We start from the raw sequence: 16,482 nt of genomic DNA on the forward strand, positions 1-16,482 counted from the left end.
AAATGACTGAGATTTTTATTTATTTTTGTTAAAATTAAATCATTGAGAATGATTAAAATACAAATAATAAAAGTCATACAACCAAATTTTAACCATAATTTTTCAAATTGTAAAATAAATACTAAGAAACAACCAAAAGTATAAACAAAAAATTATCGAACAAAAAATCAAAACATGGATGTCGCTAAAGGTGTTGTTTTGTCTCTAAAAAATGAATAGAGTTTCGATAATGCGAGAAATTTGATTTAACACTCATATGATTATACTGATAATCTGCTGGTTTCGTTGTATTTTAATATTTTCGATCATCATCTTTAATAAAATTTTAAAGACATAGATTTTATAACATTTTTCTTTTGAAAAACTGAAATCTTGCATTTAAAAAATTTATACAAGATTAATTACTAAAAATATACAAACATTCATAACATAAACCTTAAAATTAAATGATTGAGATTTTTTTTGAAATAGAAATGAGATGACTGAGATAATAAAATATAATCTGGTGACTCAGAATATTATTTGATGTACCAAAATATTAAAAAAAAACTCAATGATTATAATTGGTATAAAGTTGATTGATGAGAAATGTGGGAATCCACTAACTTCCTAAAAGAAAAATGAATGAAGATTACCAAATGTCTATATATAGATGTCAGGATTAAAGTTCTGATAAGATTCCCAACCTAATCAAATGGAGATGAACAGATTATAATTTTAAAATTTTAATAAGGTTAATTGTAGATAAATTATAAATTTCAGTATTATTTTGAATTATAGCACAAATTTTAAATCTAAAAACGTTGGATATAAATTATCTATTTTTTACAATTTAAAATATAAAATATTATTCCTAAAAAATATCAAATAATATTTTAATAAAAAAATATCGATGCACATGGCTGACGAACAATATAAATTTTAATACTCACATCAACATTTTTATCATTAAAAATTGATCGGTGTTTTTAATAGCAAAAATAAAAAAATTATGTCCAATGCCGTCTATAATTTAGAATTCGTATTGTAATTTTAAAATATGTTAAAATTAAAATTGAACTTTGAAAGGTGAGAGAAGGTGATTATCCGATCTAAATTAGAAATCACCTCCTCTCCATAAATATTCAATATTCCCTCAACCGCATAAAAATTGAAAAAATAGTAATTTTACAAGAATTAAAAAACTTATTCATTATGGTTGACATATTAAATTTTTTCTACAATTTCCTTTAAAAAAATTTAAGAGTGAAGCATTTTATAGCTATTGCATTTAATGCTCATACAATAAAATTATAAGGATAATTTGATAATTTTATTTTAAATCATCAATAAATGAGGTCATTTTTCTATCTTTATGGACAAAAAAAATGTCTAATTTTTCTATCTCTATGGGACGGAGGAGTATTTATATCCCTAGTCATTATTTCAATAAAATTTATCAGTTTGGTAGTTTGTCCGATATTGATTTTAGTTTTTTTTTTTCTAAAATGAAAGTTTATGATTTTATGTTTTTTTATGGTTTGTTTTCTTAAATCTCTCAAGAATAATCGTTCAAGTTTCATAGCCATTTTTTTATAGATTTATTTTTGGAAGATTATTGTTCTAATTTAGAGGATCGGAAATATTAGGTTTTAACGGATCGATCAGATTGCTGGTCAAAACGGAAGGATAAATCGAAATAACCGCTCCAACGGAACTTCGCACTCAAGTTCTCGTTCGGACCTCTTATACGGAATCGATGTCTAAATTTATCTTATTTCTATTTATTTATTGCTTATATTTTGAGTTTTTTTTTAGAAATACATTTTGAATTGTTTGTTAGTATTTTTTTTTGTTTATTAAAAAATTATATATAGAGATATGTAGCCAACTATAATGACCATAAATTATCAAAAAAAAAACTATAATGACCATAGATATTTTTTAATTAATAACTTATGATGTGATTTGTGACCCAAATTAATTAATATTTATTGAAGATCTAACGAATTAAAGTGTAGTTTATTACAGGCAACTAACAAGAATCCATAAAAAAGGAAGAAAATAAAAAGAAAATATCTGACAATTGAACTTTTTGAATATTACCATCCAAGTACTTAGCTACAAAACAAATTACATACTCTGTTCGTTTTTGATTTGAGTTTTAAAATCAAATTCTACCTTTTCTTTTTTCTATTTAATTATAATATTCAATTCATTTAAAACAAGAAAACAAACTCAGATTTCAAGGCCACTTCTCTCTCTAAGAGGGCCTTTTTTCTTCTCTCTAAATTGAGTGCATTCACTTTAAATTTGGTGATTTCAATCTTTGAAGTTTGAAGTACCCACTGACTTGAATTGAATCCTTTAAGAAAAAAGACACCATCTTTGAAATCTTTGTTAAATTTGTAATTTTGAAGCTAATAAATTTCAGTTCTTTGTGTTGAAACTTTTGAAATGGGTGTTGCTAATCAAGAAGCTATGAAGCAGTTGCAGTCTTTAATGGACCAAAGTCAGCTTTCAAATCCCAATCTTACATTTTTTTAATGTTTTAACTTAATTCTGTTGAATTTTACTGATTATACTAATGTAATATCTTTGTTTCTTTTTGTTTTTTGGTGATGATTTAACAGTAGATGAGCAGCTGAAGAATACATTTCGGGTTAGTTTTCTTTTTTGTTGAGCTGTTTTAGTGTTTATTGATCAGTTTTAGATCTTGGAACTGAAAGAAATTCTGAACTAATAGTAATTGAATTTTGTTTAGCTACAATTTTAGTCCACTAATTTAGTCATGAAATTTTAAAAACTACATAAAGCAGTGATCTCTTATGTTTTCTAAGAGGGGATGAAGTGGTGATGTGGAGATGGGATTTGATCTGAAGTTTGTGATGTTATGTTTTGGCTGTTGGTTAGTGCATTAGCTTGTTGTTTTGGCCTTTGGGTCTGATCTATGGGTTGTGGGTATTTACTGTTTGCTTTTGGAAAGATGAAGTACAAATAGTATTGACAACTTACATTTTGTTTTGTTTTCTTGACTTTCATGATTTTGAGGTTTGCTAAAAGAGTGATGCTTGTTTGTTGATCACCATGGATTGATTCGTTTGATATGCCTCGCTGTTGGAAATTCTGCGATAGATTAAATCGGAGTTCTATGAATTGCATAGTTCTGCTCAAATTGAGGATTTTGGTTATTTTCGGTTGATGAATATTTGGGATAAGTGTTGTCATTAGGGCTGAATGAAAACAGAATTAGACTGTTTTTCTGAATCAGACCAGACCAAAGTTTATTCTGATTTAGTTAAAATGATTTAAAACAATTTGATTTGGATGTGAATGTGTAGAAAGTTTGGTTTCCGATTGGTTATTTGATTTTTGCCATTGGTAACCAAATTGATCGAAAATCCACAGCTCAAAACATTTTAATTTCAATATATGTATATATATATTAATATGTATTAATTTGAATCTATATTAACAGAACCGAATCGAATCAAACCGAAAAAATTATACATTTTAATTAATTGCACCGATTGTTTAGATATATATTTGGTGTGATTTGGTTTTCATTCTATCCCTTATCTCAATACCTTTTGGCTTTTGATTATTGTATGGTATTCTCAGATCCGAACACAGGGCTAATTTATTTGTTTGCCATATCTTTGCTAGGTGTTATGAAATTATTATAGTAGGTCGGTCTAGTAATTAGGGGGCGGCCGTTTGGTCTCCTATGATACCAGGACCAATTGCAAAATGGTTAGGTTTTAGATTTTTTATAGCAAATCTAATTGAATCGAACCATGCACACATTTTATTTTTTATTATGAAGTTGATGCATTATTCTGGAAAAATTCATAAAATGCTTGGGTTTCTAGATCATTAGTGAGACTTTATTTTAGTTATGCTCATATGATTATCATTCATGGCTAGTGGTTTAGTGGATTATTTCAAGGGTTTGGAATAGAAGTTTGGGAATTTCTTTTAGATTAATACATATTTTAGATAAAAATGTTATGAAATATTAATGAATATTATATATTTACATAAATATGCTATAAAATAGAAAATGTTGGATTGTTTAAAATTGTTTTCTACATTGGGACAAGTACCCATAATAGGATTTTAATCCAACTTGTCTTCAAATACGAGTCATTTGACACTTCATTACCATATAGATATTTTATAGATCTCGATAGTGCTGGACCAAGTGATTGATAATCAGTTGAAACCCATCTTGTACAAAACCAGTTAATTTGTGTTAGATATTACTAACCTCTACTTATAAGTCTCTTGGCTTCTTTTTAATTATTTGATCTGAGATTCATTTACATCTCTAACAGTCCTATTGCATTTTAGAGTTACTGTTGCTAATGTGATATTGCGCTTAATTTGGATTCTTATGAAGTTTGCAAGACAAATGCTAACTTAAAATTTGCTCTATCCAGAATATGCACCAGGATTGTCCAAGTGAAACATTGGCGCGGTTTCTAAAAGCAAGAGACTGGAATGTTGCTAAGGCCCACAAAATGGTTAGTTAAATCTACATTAGTTTAAGAATAGTATATGTGATGCCCATTCCCGTAAACGTCTACACTGCAGTCTTGCATCCTTTGCTTCTTATTCACTGCCATTATTGCCTTGTTGTTCCAGTTGATGGATTGTCTAGAATGGCGAATACAAAATGAGATCGACAAAATACTGGCGGTAAGGTTTTATTTTTTCAAAATGTAGCTTCATACTAGATTTTGTGCATGGCCTGAAAGTGAATGAAAATGACAGTTACATGAATGTTTCTGCATCCTGTTTTGAATTTGGATTCATTCTTATCCTTAATAGATTTTTGTAGTGTAATTTGTAAGGAGAATGTATGCAAAACAGTACTAGAGGCATGCCGTCAATGATACAAAGGGAACTAGTTTCAGGATAAGCCCATAGCGGAATTCAGTCACTAAGTAAACATGCAATGATAGTTCTAGACTCTTATGCCAGCCACCTTTTTGACCTCTTATTCTATGAAGTGGTGGGAAAGTTTCGAAATTTATAGTCATAAGTTGGTCAGATTTTTTAGGGCATTTAGATGTGCTTCATCCTTTTAATCTAATCCAATGACACCAATTTCTGTCTGATCTATGCATCGCACATAAATGAGGTTTCGTGCATTATTGTTCTAATAAGTATTTCTGGTTTCTTTTATGCATGCACAGAAACCAATAATTCCAGCAGATTTGTACAGAGCAATTCGAGATTCTCACCTTGTAGGAGTATCAGGTTACTCAAAAGAGGTATGCTCAATTTTTTTTCCTTCAAATTTTAACCTTGTTCTTCAAATTAGATTATTGTTCTACTGCTCGCTTGCGCAAGAGATGCCTGATGATTGGTTTTCCATTGAATCTCGATCCCTCAGGATATCTCAGTGAATTTATTGTCATTCTTGCCTGTGGATGCCACACGTAGTTGATTAGGATCCCGAATCTGATAACTTTTCTTTTTCTCCATTAATTCTCTCAGGGCCTTCCTGTTGTTGCCATTGGCGTTGGGCTTAGCACTTTCGATAAAGCATCTGTAAGGATTCCATGACTTTGTTTTCTGAGAATTTTCCTGTAAATCAGTTGGGATAATGTGCTTGATTATTCGATTCTGTTATTCGGTGTCCTATATGGAACATTTACTAATTATCTCTATTTTCATTTTTGGGGTCTTTTTAGGTGCATTATTATGTGCAGTCACATATTCAACTGAATGAATATAGAGATCGTGTAATATTGGTAAGTGTAAGAAAATTAATTATTAATATTCTGAAATGTCATGCAAACCCTGACTCGATACATGCTTTTGCAGCCTTCTGCAACCAGGATGTGCGGACGGCATATTAGCACTTGTGTCAAAGTTTTAGATATGACTGGCTTAAAGCTTTCAGCATTGAATCAAATTAAGGTATGGATGGTATAGCCATCTATTGAGTCAGATATATGTTTGTTACTCCCTCTGTCCCAATAGAGTTGTCCACTTTGAGAAATTTTTTTGTCCCACAACTCTTGTCCACTTTCAAAAAGTAACTAACTTTTACACTTAATTTTCCTATATTGTCCCTATTTAAAATCCACTAATGAGTAAATTGAAAGTGGACATATTTAATAGGGGTATGACAAGAAAAGTAAGGAAAATTTTATAAAACCTATAAACAATAATTGTTTTTCTTAAACTGTGTGATAAAGGCAAAGTGGACAACTCTATTGGGACGGAGGGAGTACTTCTTATCAATTAGTCCAAATTTTAATCAGTTAATCCAAATTTTTGGTCAATTGACCCCTATTGTTGTTTTCAAAATTGATACATTTTGGTCAATTTGATATAAATTAACAAGTGCACGAACAAGGATTCTTTGAAAATGAACAAATAAGCTAACTCAGTAGTTTATGACTCTTCCTTGCCTGTAAAAATTCGTTAAACAAAGTAATTGTCCCGGTTCAAGGGACTAATTGATAAATAAGTTAATTTTGATGTTAATTGTTCATCGCATGCAAGCTCGGGGGCAAATTGATAATAAGCCAAAGGGTCAACCCGGCCCGCGAACTTATGTATCAGGGTTAAATAAGTCATTTTTAACCAGTTTAGTCAACTAGATCCCCAAACTTGTCTTTCAGGATCAAATAAGTTATTTTTAACTTTTTTTAGTCAATCACATTCTCAAACTCTCTTAATTTAGGTCAAGTAACCCCTAAATAGTGAGACAAATTTGAAGATCCAATTGACTAAAGTGATATATTTGACCCCGAAACACAAGTTTGAGGATATAATTGACTAAAAAAGTTAAAAAATAACTAATTTGACCTCGAGACACAAGTTCGAGGGCCAGGTTGACTCTTTGTTCATATTTTTATTGTATCAAAGAATTAATCATCTTGAATGCTTACGAATAGTCATATTAAACTCTATGTTCTTTCTGGCAAAAAAAAAACTCTATGTTCTGAATATTTGATCTTTATTGCAGTTATTGACGGTTATATCCACAGTTGATGATTTAAACTATCCAGAAAAGACACAGACATACTATATTGTCAATGTCCCATACATATTTTCAGCATGCTGGAAGGTTTGGAATTCTTTCTCAAGTTAAAAGTGTCTCCAATACTCCTTTAATGCCAGGCATGTCTTATCAACAGCTAAATGCATCGTAAAATGTTTCGGCAGGTTGTAAAGCCACTTTTACAAGAAAGAACAAGGCGGAAAATTCAGGTTTTGCAAGGCTGCGGAAGAGACGAGTTGTTGAAGGCAAGACAATCTTATAACTGATCTCTGGTTTTATGAACTCTTTTCCTAAGCACGATTCCTTATATTATAACTGTTAAGACTTTATCTCCAAAATGCTCCTTCATCCATGTTACACTGTTACTTCCTATGTAGCACTGAAATGGAGGCACTCGGGAAATGCTGAAACAGAAAACAATATAGAGGATTATTTTATAAAATTTGTTTATAATAAATATAGAGTTTCAGAAATGTTTCTGGAAATAAAAACATATGCCGAAATGTAAGACTTGAGGTGTTTCCATGAGGTTGCATCTATATGTTGAAAGCATAATTTACATGGCTGAATGGTGAAATAAGTAAGCTATGTGTTGTTTAGTAGTCTACCGAAACACGTGATAAAGCTCTGTTGAGCTAGGTCAAGTACTCCCATGTTTACGTATTGTGGTAGTTTGTCCTCGCGTTCTTCATGATGGCGCTGACTGTTATATTTTCATGTCTTTTTCACAGGCATATGGCAATTTAAGAATGATGATCACTCTTATGTTGCATGGAAACTCGTGCAGTCCTACATTTTGAAATTTTATTTCTGTTTTAAAAAACGCTTCTGGAACTCCGAAACTTCATATTTATAACTTTCCTTGTAAAAAATATCGTTTTTTCGTACCTCATTTTAGCTTTTTCCCTTTCAACGTTTATGTTTCTGTGCAATATTGATCACAACTGTTTACTTCAATGATTGAAATAATCAGAGATCTGATCGTGTTCTTTCTCATTTCCGTGCAGATTATGGATTATTCGTCCCTTCCACATTTTTGCAGAAAAGAAGGTTCTGGTTCCTCGCGTCATTCCGGGAATGGAACCACTGACAATTGTTTCTCATTGGATCATGACTTCCATCAACAGTTATACAATTATATCAAGCAACAAGCTGCTCTTACAGAATGCATTTCGCCAATCAAACAGGGATCAGTCCATGTGAGTATCCCGGAGCCAGATCAGGAAGACGCGGATATTGCCAAGACAATTGAATCTGAACTACACAAGTTTGAAGATCTGCACGGACTCTCCAACTCATTAAATGGCCTTAAATTTAATGGCCGCTAAAATTTAGGTACTATCAAAATCAAATCATTACTAATACCACACCGGACTCAACTCTCAGTGGCTGATTCATTTCCGACTGGTTCGAGGGCAAGTCTTTGTATTTCGGTTACTAAAATATAATAGTTCTTTGCTTGCATCAGCTCGATGCAGGCTTAGAAAAGATGAAGCTAATATTCTGTAGATGTTGTATAACCACTTTAAAGTGGATTTTACCCCACTGGCATTATATGACCTTTCTGCTCTGATGCTTGAGCAAGAAGCTATTGCATTATTTATTATCATCTCGAGCTGACTACTGTGTTCCGTGTTATATGCTCAACTTTTATCTACCAGGGCAAGAATTGCAGTTTAGTGAAGAAAGTATCGAAATTTTCCTGCAAATTATTAGGGGTGTACATTCGATTCAAATTTGCTCTAAATTTTATGCGAAATAAACTGGCAAACTTAAATATTTATATAATGTCAAACCGAGCTGCACTGAATTTGTTGGTGCATAACTGCATATGGCTACTCCCTCACATTTATCAACAAATCAGAAGACATTATATCAATTCAATTAAAGAGAATTGAGGAGAAAACCACCATTTACATTGATTATATGAATGAATAATTTACAAGTTTCAAGAACAAATAAATTATTAATACATAATACCTTTACACACATCATATATATATAAATATATAGAAATTTGGCATAAAACCCTTTACGCATGTACTATCAGTCTTTCTAACAGTGCATTCACAAAGAAATTATGCACGTCATAGGCAGGATTTCAAAGTTCTATCTCGACTGTTTGTAGATGTGATAGGCAGCTGCAACTGACACTGCGGCACAGACAACAGTAAGACCTGCATATGTATCTTCTCGCTCCCAGCTATCGAACCATGTTGGCATAGCACAAACCCTAAACATACCTTTTACACTGTTAACCCGGGACAGGATCCTCTCGCTGCTCTTCTTCTTGTCGGGGAACACCGTTACATCCTTCTCTTCGGCCTCTAGAATCTCATCTTTATGATTTGAAACAGGGTTTTGGCAGCATGATTTTCCGTTCTGCTGGCAACACCCCGTAACTTCTGCTTCGGACCTAGCTCCAGCTACCTGCGTCCCACTCAGCTCCTCCGTGTTTTCTCCTACATCTGTCCCACCGTTTAGCTGAAGCCTTAGTTCTTGGGATTTGATCTGTTCTTCTTCAGATAAACCCATTTGTCCCCTGATGAACCCAACATTTAGATGATGATTTTAAATGGAGTAGAAGCATATGTTATTTTTGACAAAAAAAGAAGCAGCATATGTTATCCAGCATGTATAATATGAAGATCAATTAATGCAGAATCGACAGGGATGATTATTCAGCGCAATGTAATAGAATTGTTCATACTTCAACAGGCAATTTTCACATCCACTTCTCCAGTTACATCACAATTGATACCAAGAATTCTATAGTTTTACTGGGGTTATTCACCGATTTTAATGCAGCAGTAGACAATTTGTTACACACTCGGCCTTTAAGTTTTGCTAGCTATTGCTAGAGTTTGTAAAATTTCAGATATAGTTCTATTATGAAGAATAAACAATGGGCTATCTGCTTAATGAGTACATGATAATTTTGGTTAATCTACAACCATAAGGGTTGGTATTTGGTAACCTTATTGAACGAAAATCAAGCCTAAGAGTGTACTGATACAAACTGAAGTCAGAGACTGTTGATTCCGTAAATGCAGCTACCAATGACAAATAATTATAAATTTAACACCGCAACCGCAACCAACTCTTTTTCCTTCTAGTGCTTAAGATTAACGCAAGAAAAAATAAAGAACTACCGCAGGGATCAGCTTAGACATCAGAATTTGAGAATTACCTCCATAAAAAGTCTACAATCTCGCCTTTAGCAATATGCTGCTCAAGTAATATGGATACTTCATCAGGTGTGACATATCCATACCTGTAGGATTTCAAAATTTCATCTTAGAAATGCTTAATCATCCTAATACATGAACAGTAAGTTTAAAAGGAAGATATACAAATGGAAAACGCAGAACTGCAACTTGCCAGTGTCCAGTGACGACTCCATTGATACTTGATCCAAATATCATAACATTTCCAGCATACTTGTGTCCCCCTATGTGAGAGCATGGGCTAACAGATACTTTACATTGTAATCCATGTAGTTCTATCTCCTCTTTAAATTTACTAACCAAAGCAGGTCCACAAACACCACATCGACGATCTCGAGACCCATGAGAACATACAAAAATGTAAGAGCCCTTTAATGTTTCTGGAGTTCCGGGCAGCCATTCACCTTCCTTCACAAGCACTTCCTCGACAAATGTGTCGACATCAAAATGAGTCAATCTCCTGCACCCTCGACACATTTCAAAATGTTTAAAGAGGAAAAGTATAATGTCAAGAAGAGAATCTAGAGCCATAAAGGGAAATTGACTGACCTGTATCTAATCATGTCCGGAAATATTAACACATCTCCATTTGAGGTCTCGGTTCCGTCATGCCCCTCGCATATTGTTAGGCGCGTCTGGAAGAACAAAATGTAAATTTAATAAAAATTTAATTAGCATATCTGTTGATTTACTTATTTCAAGAAACAAACAAAGAAAGAAATTGGTTTTTAGCCAGCACGAGTATTTATGTCTGTGTGCATACAAACAGGTATACATCCACGTCCATGCCGATATCACACTGGCTGCATTTACAGCATACTCAAGGATTGAACTACAGACAGCAGATGATCTCATGGGACAACGAAACGCCATGCCAATCACCGAACTAAACAAATCAATGTATAAATTCTATTTCCCAAAAGTACTTATTTGATATTTTCGCAGCTTCACTTTTTTATACTAAACGAGAACACAGCCAAGTGCAAGCACAACAAGAATGAAACCCATCTCATGATTTATACGGATATCTCTTAAATATTTCTCTTCCAGATTCTCTTAAATGGACGAATCATGAATGCAAATCCATTCCAACACAGGCACCGCACGAAGACACAAACAAACACGCATACTTTCCATAAGTAGCAACAAACAGAAAAGCCACTTTTATGCTATTTCCTTCACAATTAACCAAAGTTAATCATTTTGGTAAGTAAGAAAGATTATACTGAATATAAACGGTCAAGAAAATTTCATAAAGGAAATATCAAATTTAAGAGTAATAAATGATACAAAGAAAGCACAGCCATATGTCAATCATTCTTCTTTCATAACTTTTATTACATGAAGGACACCCTTAAGTAACTAGTCACAAATAAGAGCCCCCCACCTCATAGCGACGCTCAAAATTATATATATCTTTGGTATTAGCATGTAGGATAAACTGATCTATGAAAATTAATAACGGAATAATCAACACTGGAGGCATCTCATACCCTAACCTGAATTCAAACCTATCCGGTAACTTTTCAAAAGATTTAGTTTGAGTTGAAGAACCAATAAGTAATACAATCAACTTGTTTATTATGCATCCAAAAACAACACAATGCATAAACTACCAAGACATTTGTCAATTAACCAACACCAAGAACTAGCCCGTAACAACCAAGGGACAGAATTGGGTCATTAATGAGTCATAAACACATCCCCTCAGTCTAGCAAATCCAAACTAAAGACTTTCAAGAACTCCAATGCACAATACATTTAGCCCAAATTCAGTCTACTGAAAACAAAGCCAACCCATCAAAATCTATAACTCAAATAACCTGCCTCCGATCAGTCCAAACATTTAAATGATCCATTCACACTTCTCAATCTCAATCAATCTACAAAACCATAATCAAAATTTCAGCTGTGAATTCACCCACAAACTAAAGTCACTAAGCTAACCAAAAGCCATAAAAAAAGACCAACTTCTTTACCAGTTCACTAAAATCCATAACAACTCAAATCAAAATAGCAACCAAAAAGAAAAACTAAAAAGAACCCAATTCAAAGTCACTCAAAACAAAACTATCCACATTCAAAATTCAGATAAAAACTCACAAACAAACAGATAAAAATCACCTCTTTGTTCATATCAGCTTTTCTAGCCAAAACAGCAGCAGACAGCAACCTAGGCAAGCGATCAAAGTCAGCAGCTTCAATTCTGGGGGGCCAAACAGAAGGGTTCTTATAGCACAAAAAAACATGACGCTGGTAAAACTGAACAGTCCCAGCCAATGGGTTCTGTCTGAATTCGGGTCTGGAGAAGCCGAACTCTAAATCACTGCTACTGCTGGCGGCGCTTTCGTTGAGAAAACCGGCGTCGTTTTGGAAGCTGTTGGAAGCGCTGGCAGATGGGTCGAGAAGATGGTCGGAGACAGTGATTGGTGAAGAATTAGAAGAAGGGTTGTGGCTGTTGTTTATATATGAAAGTGGGTCTTCTCTGTTGCTTCCCATTTTATTGTGAGTGAGAATTGTGTTGCAGTTTGTACTAAGACAATTGCAGTCTGTGTTTTGGTTTACTTTCACTATTTATTACAAATTGTGGAGGTTTTAATATGTAATTCCTAGGTGTTTTTTACATGTTTGTCAAATCGACCCGCTGGTGAACTGGCGAAGACAGAAGATGAAGGCCATGTTTGGTTCATGAAATAGGTGCGGAATGGAATAGCTATTCCGTATAGAATGACAATTCTTTACTTTGGTTCATAGAATAGGTATTCCAAAGAATAGCTATTCCATGATTTTGTGGAATAAACACTTCTTTTAAAAACTAAAGATGGCTATTCCATTCCTTATGGAATAACTATTCTATTTCATGCTATTCTATTCCATGAACCAAACATGGCCGAAGGGTTAGAAGTTAGAATCAAAATTGAATCCCATTATTATTACCCTTATAAATTTAAGAAAATTAAGAAAATATTTTCTTTTTTGAAAATAATATGATTTCATATTTGATTTTAGTAATTTTTTTTAATTTGTGGTGATAAATACGATTTATTTTAACTTTCATATCTAAATAAATTAGTCTTGAATTTTTTCAACTCTAGAGCTAAAAATCTGTATAAAAATTTTTTTATGATGAAAAACAATTTTTTGCACAGAAAACGAGTTTCTGCACAAAAAACAGCATCTTATTGTCATATGAATATCACTGTATTATCATATCATTATCATAACACTCTAGAGAAAAATATTTTTTTATAAAAAAACAACGCATGATTATCATATAAGTATCACTGCATTATCAAGTATAATACAGTTATCATAACATTGCATAAAAAACAAATTTTTTGAAGAAAATAATGTTTAATTATCATATCGTTATCATAACATTGTCATGTTATTATCATTACATTATCATAATATTATCATATGATACTGAGATGATAATATATATGGTACCTATATGATAATGTTATGATGATATCTACGATAATATTATGATAAAACAATGTTTAATTATCATGTCAGTATCACTATATTATCATGTTGTTATCATAACATTGTAGTATGAAAACTAGATGATAATGAAGTATGATAATTTATGATAATTGTATGATAACCTACGTAAAAAATAAATTATCGGAGGATTTATGATAACCAGATGATAACAGAGTAAAATTATAAATATTTTAATACTCAGAGTAAAAACATAAATCTGTGGGCAGGTTCGGAGTTTCGTTTTGATACAAGGTTGAAAATCCTCGGCCCAAGCTCGCATATAAAGTGTAAAGGTCGGTTTTGGATAGGAAATATAAAGCCCAAATCGGGATCGGACCGGTTTTGAACTTACATAAAAAATAAAAAAAATTAGCCGACCAAATCCGATCCATAAACAAGTATAAACTGAAAACCTTTTATATAAGAGTGTGTTAGTTAAAAGAAAGGCCTAATCACTTAAAAAACCCTCACCTTATACTTTTTTTTCGTTTATACCCCGACCTAGGAAAATTTTCAATTATACCCTATTTTGAGTTTTTCATTTTCAGCTCTACCCTCAAATTTTAAATTTTGACAATTTAATAAATTAATGATAAAATCATTAAAAATAACTAAATATAAGGGTGTTATGTTATCTTTTTCAATTTTTAAAAATGCAAACAAGTCATTTAACTTTAAAAGTTTCATTTACATCCTCATAATTAATAACTTTTTTCTATTTTTTTTTCTTAAAAAAATTATTCTCCGGCCACCATGGCCGGAGAAGAGCTGGCCGGAGAAGAGCATTTTCTCCGGCCCTAGCGAGCTGTTCTTCCCTTGGCCGGGGAAGAACAGATCTGTTCTTCCATGAAGAACAGACCCTCATGGGTCTGTTCTTCAATGGAAGAACAACCCTGATGGGTCTGTTCTTCAATGGAAGAACGACCCTGATGGGTCGGTTCTTCAAGGATGAACCGACCCGACGCCCGACGGGTCGGTTTTTCCTTGAAGAACGATCGATTTTCGCCCTCGACAAATAAATTTTTAGCGGAATATTTATAGTTTAATTTTTAAGGAAGAAGGTGTTTTTGGACTATTAATAATATTAACATATACAATATAGGTTAAAAATGAAGGTTTAATTTGAACTTTTTTTCAAATAAAAAGAGGCCAATTTAATTCATTAGGGTAGAGTTGAAAACAAAAAATCCGAAATAGGGTATAATTGAAAATTTTCCTAAGTGGGGGTATAAACGAAAAAAAAATTCAAGGTGGGGGGTTTATTTTAAAATTCATAGAAAAATATTAATTTAATTGTGAACTCATATGGCTAATAGTAAATAACTGTATAAATTATAGTAACATGCTATTAAAAATATTTTATAAAAAATATATTTTATCTAAATAGTTTAAGGCTTCAAGCAATCTGTATAAAACAATCTGTATTTGTATTTAATTGAATAATTTAATCAAAAAAAATAGAAATTCCTTTATGAGTTGTGCTGTTCAATTATTGATTTGAAATGAGAATTATTGAATTTAAAGTGAAAAAAATAGATTAAGTCAAATAATCATTTCACATCCAACAAATATATTTTTGTTAAATGAATATTTGTACGAGTCAAACATAGATAATTATACAACATAACCGTTGTGTCATTATCATTCGTGCAACAAACCAATTACGCATTAGCCATATAGAAAATTAAATGATAAAAAAAAGGCTAATCCCCTGAAAACTCCCCCACCTTTCAACCCCTCTTCATTTGCACCCTCACCTTTCAAAATCTCCAATTTTACCCAAATTTCTACCTTTCATTTTCAATTGCACCCTAAAAATATTAAATTAGCTCTTTTTCACTATAAAAAAGTTCAAATCGATAATTTATATTTTAATCCATATTCTAAATAGTCCTTAATGTTTAAATTTCAACAATAAAACCATATTTCCTAAAATTTTGAAAGTTAAATTTTTTTATATAAAATATAAATCAATTTATAATAGCATTAAATATGGTTTTATTGTTAAAATTTAAACATTAAGGAATATTTAGAACATGAATTAAAATATAAAGTATCGATTTCAACTTTTTTTAGTGACAAAAGCTCAATTTAATACTTTTAGGGTGCAATTGAAAATGAAAGGTGATAATTTGGGTAAAATTGGAGATTTTGAAAGGTGAGGGTGCAAACGAAGGGGGGTTGAAAGGTGGGGGGTTTTTAAGGGGTTAAGCCTAAAAAAATAAATAATTAAAAAATTTCCTATCACAAATGCTCATTGACTTGATGTAGAAATGACGTGGCGTAATGGTTGCATGGGATAAACACTCAACAAATATATCTTAACAATTTTATTAAAAAAAGGGATTTAGAGACAAAAAAAGGAATCAAGTCCGAATAAGAGATTGGTTCTCGGCTTTTTCAATTGAGCCAAACGGGCCGGGCCTAGTTTAACTCGTCTTGTGGTTTACTTTATTTTTTACTTTTAAAGTAATTATATCTTTACAATAATTCACATAAAATCATATTTATAATTAATAAAAACAACTTTTATTTTATCTATTTTCATTTATTTAAATTTTGTTTTATAGTTCATTTTATATTGAAAAAATTATCTACAAAAAATTATACTGATTAAACAAAATGTATTTTTTTAATTTATATATCTTTTTGTTTAATTTCAAAAGAATTATTTTGTAAAACATATAATAACAATATTAAGAGAAAATTAGAAAATTATCCTCCTTTTAAAAATAATATGATTTCCTCTCTCAATAAGGAAAA

The 16,482-nt window shown here is 31.8% G+C and overlaps 2 protein-coding genes across 2 annotated transcripts; one reads left to right on the forward strand and one right to left on the reverse strand.

Moving 5' to 3' along the window:
- The first annotated feature begins 2,174 nt into the window (after nt 1–2,174).
- LOC126667895 (phosphatidylinositol/phosphatidylcholine transfer protein SFH9) lies at nt 2,175–8,612 on the forward strand. The gene is made up of 11 exons (XM_050361024.2): nt 2,175–2,491; nt 2,613–2,641; nt 4,422–4,505; nt 4,627–4,680; nt 5,181–5,258; nt 5,485–5,538; nt 5,682–5,741; nt 5,815–5,910; nt 6,968–7,069; nt 7,168–7,248; nt 8,011–8,612. Exons 1-11 carry the CDS (start codon nt 2,437–2,439, stop codon nt 8,329–8,331), a joined length of 1,014 nt encoding a protein of 337 aa, XP_050216981.1. The 5' UTR covers nt 2,175–2,436; the 3' UTR covers nt 8,332–8,612.
- A 285-nt stretch (nt 8,613–8,897) lies between these two features.
- On the reverse strand, nt 8,898–12,899 carry LOC126667894 (uncharacterized). Its single transcript, XM_050361023.1, has 5 exons — nt 12,355–12,899; nt 10,780–10,865; nt 10,385–10,690; nt 10,194–10,277; nt 8,898–9,545 (listed from the first exon to the last, which is right to left on the reverse strand). The coding sequence occupies exons 1-5, from the start codon at nt 12,727–12,729 to the stop codon at nt 9,113–9,115; spliced, it is 1,284 nt and encodes a 427-aa protein (XP_050216980.1). The 5' UTR covers nt 12,730–12,899; the 3' UTR covers nt 8,898–9,112.
- Between the last annotated feature and the right edge of the window lie 3,583 nt (nt 12,900–16,482).

This window comes from Mercurialis annua, linkage group LG2, assembly GCF_937616625.2.
Source record: "Mercurialis annua linkage group LG2, ddMerAnnu1.2, whole genome shotgun sequence".
NCBI classification, from domain to species: domain Eukaryota; kingdom Viridiplantae; phylum Streptophyta; class Magnoliopsida; order Malpighiales; family Euphorbiaceae; genus Mercurialis; species Mercurialis annua.